The following is an 8,596-nucleotide window of genomic DNA, read 5'->3' as shown; positions in this document are numbered from 1 at the left end:
AAGTAATTCTTTATTGAGGACTTCGCGTTGATGTGGCTGCAGTTCTTCCAAAGTCGTTTAATCTAACATAACTTTACATGGTATCTTATAGCCATTTTAGGAGGAGGGACTTTTGGGGGTGGAGACAAATTCAAACAAAGCATGTGAATGGGTATACAGGTTAAGGAACCCGCCCCAGACCCCAACGTGTTACCAGTCTCAATTTAATCAGCATACCTATTCAAATGCTGATACTGGCCAGGAACTCCGGTTCCAAGGGCCATCACAGAGCCATTAAAGACAAAAGGTGAAAGTCAATCAACCTAACGATTCAACGTCTGGGCTCCGAAAGGTGAGAATCTCAGTGATCTGACTCATTTAAAACACAATAAAGAAAACAGGTCTGGCAGGAAAGGAGACTCTTGCTGGAGACTCAATAATCATCTGAAATCAGTCTACTAAACTTTATCAGTTTATTGTCGGTTCTGTCAACACTGCATTGGCTCCCTATTAAACATTGTATACATTTTTAAATATTGCTTATCACTTACAAAGCACTAAATGGTTTAGCTCCGCAGTACTTGAGCGACCTCTTAACGCATTATAGTCTTTCACGTCTATTGCGATCTCACAATTCCTGCCAGTTGATAATACCCAGAATATTGAAATCGACTGCTGGCGGTAGATCCTTCTCCTATTTAGGACCAAAACTTTGGAACAGTCTTCCTAACATTGTCTGGGAAGCAGACACACTCTGTCAGTTCAAAGCTAGACTAAAAACAAATCTCTTTGGCCTAGCATACACATAACACATTATAGATTTATATAATTCAATGTTAGGCTGCATAGTTTAGATCAGCCGGAATCGGGAACACTTCTCATACACCCTGATCCACTTGGTACATCATAAGAGGGATGGCGTCTATGCTAATATTGGTCTCTCGGTTTATCCCGAGGTTTACCACCGTCCACCTGATCCAGGCCTTATCCGAATCTGATGAAGGACCTGCGCCTGGACACGACGACAACGCAGTCCTGAAGAGTCAACTAGTCTCTACCTCTGTACAGATAAAGTATTGTTGGGATCATTTCCGGTTCAAATGGCTACGCGGAAGCGATACAAAATTCGGTATTATACATTTTTCAAGGCTTGTATCTTGGAACCTATTTCATGGTTTGCGTTCTTGAGCCACCAGGCATGTTTTGTGCATATGAGCGGCCGGATTGCATTAAGGGTTTTCAGTTAGAACAGTGTTATGTAAGTGGCCAATAAGTTAATAACTAATGATCGGTGCGACAGAAGTGAATCAATCAAATCTAACTTTAGCTGGACAATAACTTTATTCTTGAGCTGCTGTAAAGCTAAAACAATCTCTGTTACTTTAACCTATCCTTGTATCTCTGTAAAGCTGCTTTGAAACAATCTATATTGTTAAAAGCGCTATAAAAATAAGGTGAATTGACCATTCAAGTGTGATTGAGTGGGTTCAGCCATTTTGGCACCAGTCTTACACCACTATCAATCTCCACTTACATTTACCTAGTTATTTTTTATTACTGACATTTTAATCAGGCTACTCCTCAGGTCGGGCAAGTAAAATTCTCATTCACTTGCCCCTTCAAAAGATCCACTTTTTGTCCCGGACAAGTGTTAATGTCGAGCCCTGGCTTCAGCTGAAATTTAATAAAGAAACTCTTCCCACACTGATCACACGTGTGCGGCTTCTCTCCAGTGTGGATCCTCTCATGTGTTTTCAGATTTGATGACTGACTGAATCTCTTGTCACAGTGTGAACACTTGTAAGGTTTTTCTCCAGTGTGAATTCTCTGGTGCAGTTTTAAACATTTCTCTGTAGTAAAAGTCATCTCATACTCAAAGCACATGTACTCTCTCACACCAGTATGAGTTTTCTGATGTGTATGTTAAGATTGCAGAAGTGAAAAACTCTTTCCACATACAGCACATGAATGTGGCTGATTACATGTGAACGACATACATTTACATTGTATCATTTAGGACGAGCTTTTATCCAAAGTGACTAAAAAAATTAGAACATTAGAAGCAATCAGACCAGCAAGAGGGCAACAGTATACAAGTGTTGTAACAAGTCTCAGTTATTCTAGCACAGAACACATAACAAGGTTTTTTGTTTTTTAAATCAGTGAACACTTGTAAGGTTTTTCTCCAGTGTGGATCCTCTCATGTGTTTTCAGATTTGCTGACTGACTGAATCTCTTGTCACAGTGTGAACACTTGTAAGGGGTTTCTCCAGTGTGGATCCTCTCATGTGTTTTCAGATTTGCTGACTGACTGAATCTCTTGTCACAGTGTGAACACTTGTAAGGGTTTTCTCCAGTGTGGATCCTCTCATGTCTTTTCAGAGATGATGACAGACTGAATCTCTTGTCACAATGTGAACACTTGTAAGGTTTTTCTCCAGTGTGGATCCTCTCATGTGTTTTCAGATGTTGTGACAGACTGAATCTCTTGTCACAGTGTGAACACTTGTAAGGTTTTTCTCCAGTGTGGACCATCTCATGTGTTTTCAGATGTTGTGACAGACTGAATCTCTTGTCACAGTGTGAACACTTGTAAGGTTTTTCTCCAGTGTGAATCCTCTGGTGCTGTTTCAAACATTGAGCTGTAGTAAAAGTCTTCTCACACTCAAAGCACATGTACTCTCTCACACCAGTATGAATTTTACGATGTATATGTAAAGTTGACAGCTGTGAAAAACTCTTTCCACACTCAGAACATGTATGCGGCTTCTCCTTCGTATGAACTGTCTGGTGTGTCTTCAGGTTTGATGCCTTAATAAATGTTTTGCCACATTGATCACAAGTGAGCGGTTTCTCTCCATTGTGGATCATCATGTGTTCCTTAAGATTTACTTTTTGTGTGAAACTCTTCCAACACTGATCACAGGTGAACGGTTTCTCTCCAGTGTGGATTTTCATGTGTTCCTTAAGATTTACTTTATGTGTAAAACTCTTCCCACACTGATCACAGGTGTACGGCTTCTCTCCGGTGTGAATTCTCATGTGTTTCTTAAGATATGAGTTTAGTGTGAATCTCTTCCCACATTGATCACATGTGTGTGGTTTCTCTCCGGTGTGAATTCTCATGTGCATCTCAAGATTATATTTTGTAGAGAAACTCCTCCCACAGTGAGTGCAGCTTGCAGATTTCTTGGCTCTTCTTTTCTTTAAAAATTTATTTTTAGTCTTTAAACGACTCAAAGGTTTTTCTACAGGTTGTACATGATGTTTCTCCTCCACTTCACTTAGTTCTTCACTCTCCTCTTTCACTTCTATCAGGTCTGAAATGAAAGAAAGAAAAAATATTTTTATTTTCAAAATAATTCAAAAAGAGAAATATGAAGTGAGAGGACATAAGTAAGGGTTAATGCCCGATGAGGTGTCCGTTGTCAGGTATTAATGGACGACAGCGAGGCGTGAACCGTCCGACGCGCAGCGGAGGGGGAAAATAGGCACAGAATCTGCTCTTTTAAAGGCTCATAATGATATTCTATTAAGTGCTGATTCGGGATCCTCAACAATTTTGGTATTATTAGATCTTAGTGCGGCATTTGATGCAGTGGATCATAACATATTGGTCTCTCGATTGGAACACCATGTTGGAGTGCGAGGAATGGCCCTTCAGTGGTTTAAGTCCTATCTAACGAAACCGTAGTTTTGCAGTTAAACTTGGCGAATGTTTGTCGACTTCAGCTCCACTTACTTGTGGTGTACCTCAAGGGTCCATTCTTGCTCCCCTTTTGTTTTTGTTAAACATGCTCCCTTTGGGATCTATTTTCAATAAACATGGTGTCTTTTTTCACTGTTATGCCAACAACACGCAGATTTATCTGCCATTCAAAAAGAATAACAAGAACGCCTTAAATCTGCTTGACGTAAAAAGCTGGATGGCTTTAAATGATCGGAAACGTAATGACAAATTGAAAATTCAGTTTCTCTCAATTCTAATCTTGGTCCTTTGGCTAAGTACAATAAGGCGTTTGTGAAGAACTTAGGCATACTTTTGACAAAGAACTCAAATTTGATAAGCAAATAAATAATGTTGTTAAATCCTGCTTTTTTAATCTGAGACTTCTATACAAGTTTAAGTGCTTTCTTTTAATGACCTTGAGAAAGTGGATAACTTTTTCCTTTATCTTTTCCCGACTCGATTACTGTAATACTCTTGGCGTGTTTGCAGACAGTCCAAAATGCGGCCGATAGGCTAAATAGACAGGTACAAGAAAGCGTGAGCACATTACACCAATTTTGTACTCACTTCAATGGTTGCTGATCCGTTTCCGTATAGGATATAAACTTTTAATGTTTGTTTTTAAATCCTTAAATTGTTTGGTACCCACATATCTTGATTCCTTAGTGAAACGTTATACATCAAATAGATCCCTGCGGTCTTCCGATCAGTCTCTTTTAACGATTCCAAGATCTAGATTAAAACTTAGGGGTCGCCTTCTCGATCGCTACCCCAAAACTTTGGAATTTGTTACCAGTTCACATCAGATTGGCTCAGACTATTTTGAGTTTTAAATCATTGTTAAAAACTCATCTATCAACTCAGGCTTTTAATTCCTCTGGGCATTGAGTCAAAATTCTCTGTAGTTGTTTTATGTTGTTTTTGTGTTATGTTGTCTATGTATTTATTTTTAAATATTTATATCTCTGGAAAGCACATTGGTGCAACTGCAGTTGCAATGAATTGTGCTATATAAATACAATAAAGAAAGAAAGAAAGAAAGAAAGAAAGATTTCTTTACCATGAGTCCAGCAGGCGTAATGATATGACGCAGCGCCTGAAAATAGTCCCCAGCTCAGTAACTTCCAATGTGACCATGACTAAGTTTGACTAACCTATTAGACCTATTTTCAGGCGCTGCGTCATATCATTACGCCTCCTGGACCCATGGCACAGCAGCAAAGTTTCTTGATTATTATGCAGGAATGAGAGTTTAGTTCCTAGCCATATCAGCCTAGAAAATCGCAACTTTACATTTTCCGTCGGTCTTAGTAACTACAGAAGAGTCAAGTTTTAAATAGGAAAAATATTGAAACTCTTTGGTAATTTTTTTGAGAGAGATGCTAACGGTCTTGTCCGATTCAACGATCTATGCTAAGCTATGCTAAAAGTGGTTCCGCCAGCCCCGGAGATCGGCTGAATGGATTCGAAAACGGTAAAACTCAACTGTTTAACTCTGGGGGAGTTGTAAAATAAGCCTATTTCCAAAAAAATTTGGAGTATCCCTTTAATGTTAGTTCATGTTTGTTTTTAATGAATCTATTGTTATAAAAAATATATTTTAATAGCCTATAAATTAGCATTTGTAGAAATGCATATAAGCCAAGATTTAAAAAGGCCATTTTTGTAGAATAGTGTTAATGGATACATAACCTTAAAGTGTTCCTGGTACATTAAACATCCTTCCATGGTGAGACTAAAAATACCATGAACTTTCCCAACTAAACCTTAACTAACTTTTCCTCATGGAATAGTAAGAAAAGCCCTCTTTGTTCTCTTTATACTGAACATTTTCCTTATGATTCTGAAAGAAAACGTGCCGGGTGTCTACTTTTGCTATATTAACGATTATGAACGCAACTTTAATGCGCATCTGATTGATTGATTGATTGATAGATAGATAGATAGATAGATAGATAGATAGATAGATAGATAGATAGATAGATAGATAGATAGATAGATAGATAGATAGATAGATAGATAGATAGATAAACCACGCACACTTATTTCAGTGTTATTAATGTTGTAGTTATTTCAGCAGTTTCCTTCGTACATTCAGTTCAACTACATTAAGTCATTCATGATTCATCGAATGAAACTCATCTCCATACCAGTGTGATGACTCCAATCTTCAACCAGATGGTAGGGCTGCAACAACGATTATTTTGATAATCGATTAATCTAACGATTATTAGAACGATTAATAACCTAATCGTCGATAATTTCGCCCACTAATCAGTAAGTTTGAACGATTATTCAACTTTTTCATTTAGTTAAAACACTGAGTTATACATATTTTAACTATAATATAAAAAAAGAAAATCACTTTCTTCTTTTGAAATGGTTGTTTTAATGAACTTTGAGACAACTAAACAGGTCATTCTCTTTAAGTTTTCAGATTTCTGTCCAACTCAAATCACACAAAAATGCTCTCAAAGCACTGTTTAAAAATTCTGTTCTCTTTCAATAGAAAAAAATAAACAAAAATTAATCAGCTGAATTACAGACAAACGTTATCTGCAAACAAGTATTATAAGTATACAATAAAATAAAATAAAAATTGACATGACAATTGAGCTGACAGAGACATTCTCATTCACCTTTTAATTTACAGTATAAAAAAGTAACTGTCATGATATTCTTCATAACATCTCCTTTTGTAAGTCTTCATGAATATGGAACAAAATACAGGCAAGTGATAAGACCGTAATACCTTATAGTGTTACAATAATAAAAAAAGCCCTGACTCCTAAGCTCGATCAAGCTTTATTCTATGTGTAATTCTATTATTATTGTTAATATTATTACTATTATTAGTTTTATTGCATTCTCTAATAAAGAGATTTACTGCTAGTTATTTAGCTCCAGCTGGAGAATATTCACCTCTCACTGGCTCGTCTCATGCCAGGGTGTTTCCTTTTTAAGTGCTTTAACATGCATGTTGTGCTCCCGTGAAAAGCAAGTTCCACCTTGCATGTATTGCACACGACAGCTTTCTTGGTTTGAAGTATTGTGAAACTTTCACACACCTAGCTAGTTTGCACTCCTATATATTTCGCGTTGTTTTCTTGTACCACAATAGCATTGGTAAGGGCTGCATTAGACCCTAGCGCTACAGCGCCGCAGCGGTCAAATCACGATATTGCAGGCCCTTACATTAGGTCACGTGAGATCAAACGACTACTCGACAACAAAGATATTTTGTCGACATTTTTTTACTTTCGACTAATCGTTTCAGCCCTACTAGATGGAACTGGATAATATTCTGAATGTTATGATCCAGTCTGACTTCTGACCTGTAACGCTGCCTGGATCACAATCATACACTGTTCATTTATTGGCCAGAGGAGAACTGGCCCCCAACTGAGCCTGGGTTGTCCCAAGGTTTTTTTCTCCATTCTTTCACTGATGGAGTTTTGGTTCCTTGCCACTGTTGCCTTTGTCTCTTGGCTTTCTTATTTGGGGACACCTAATATTCAACAATATTTTTGACCTTCCTGCATTGTCACGACTTTATTAGAACTGAACTGAACAGAAACTAACTTTGTTATTTTCCCATTATCACTGTAAAGCGGCTTTGATACAATCTGTATTGTAAAAAGCGCTATATAAATAAAGGTGACTTGACTTGAAGCTGGTAATGCTGTTTGTGGAGTTGTTTAATCCGCCAGATGATGCAAGCTGCTCATCCCAAATAAGGGGAGTGGCGATACTAGTAGCGTCCACCGTGTTTTCCTCATTAAGTGCTGGGGGAGAGAAACACCTGTGTTGCATTAGCAATCAGAGATCAAAACTATAAAGGTATGATGTATTTGTTGTTTGGGAGGGTTTTTCTTGTTGCTGCTGCTGAGTTCCTTGCCGAGGCTGCTGTGCCGGAAGGTGGGTTGGTTGTGCGACGCGTGCGAATCGACTGGGAGGGACATTTTGCTGGGGTTTTCCCCTCTTAAGTTTACCCCGGTTACCCACGTAGCCAGCAGTATATTCTTATTTTTTACTGTTGTATTGGTTGTTGATGTATGTGTTGGTATTGCCTTGTTCGCCAGGTAGGTCCTAATTTATGTGTGAAACTACTGGTCCCCCAGCGTTATTTATTTGTAAAGTGAGCGCGTGTGTGAGTAAGGGGGTGGGCAGGTTATATGACGCTTATACTGTATATTGACGACGGCTATGTATTTAGCATGAGTGGTATTGATGGTCTGTCCTGATTGATATTTGGTGTGTGTATTTATTGGTGTGGTATTTAATATGACTTTGAGGTTTGCAGTGCAATGAAATTATGCATGAGAGGTGATCATATGAATTGATTTAATGCTGAATATATTATCCTGTTTCTTGATGTCTTATTCTCTAAGGTAACTTATTGCTGGTTATCATTAACTAAGTATCTGAGTTGAATTGTACCTGTCATGATTGCATTAACCTACTGCCCCCCTGGGTTTTAATATTATGATTGTCTAAACAAATAAAATTGTAATCTAAAGAGTTTTGGGTACTTGAGTGTCTTGGTTTTTGACCCACCGAAAATCTTTGGTCCAGTAGAGAACCTGTGAATCACTCTTATTGTGAGTTTGGGGTGGTTACAATGACATTTACATTACATTTAATCATTTAGCAGACGCTTTTATCTAAAGCAACTTACTAATAAATACAATATTTACAGTGTATTGTATTATATCATATTGTAATATTTACATAATACAGTGACGCAATGAAAGATTATTAATAGCCATTCTTGTTCTGTCCTATCTATCATGTGTTGCTACCTCATTAAACAGCTGTGCTATACATTTAAAAAATGTCTACATTTTATAGTAGGCTATATATAATTGATATTTTTGATTTTTGTTA

General features: G+C 37.6%; 1 protein-coding gene across 1 annotated transcript in view; it reads right to left on the bottom strand.

The window, feature by feature from the left end:
* The window catches only part of LOC311087797 (uncharacterized protein), an 18,244-nt gene continuing 9,648 nt past the window's right edge, over positions 1 to 8,596 (bottom strand). The window contains exon 3 of the mRNA XM_084121262.1: positions 1 to 3,299. Coding sequence (XP_083977388.1) covers positions 2,134 to 3,299 — 1,166 coding nt within the window. The 3' untranslated portion in view covers positions 1 to 2,133. The remainder of the gene's footprint in view (positions 3,300 to 8,596) is intronic.

This window comes from Abramis brama, assembly GCF_963993115.1.
Source record: "Abramis brama genome assembly, chromosome: 1".
NCBI classification, from domain to species: domain Eukaryota; kingdom Metazoa; phylum Chordata; class Actinopteri; order Cypriniformes; family Leuciscidae; genus Abramis; species Abramis brama.
Note: the sequence above shows the minus strand (reverse complement) of the source record. Positions and strands in the feature narration are given on the sequence as shown.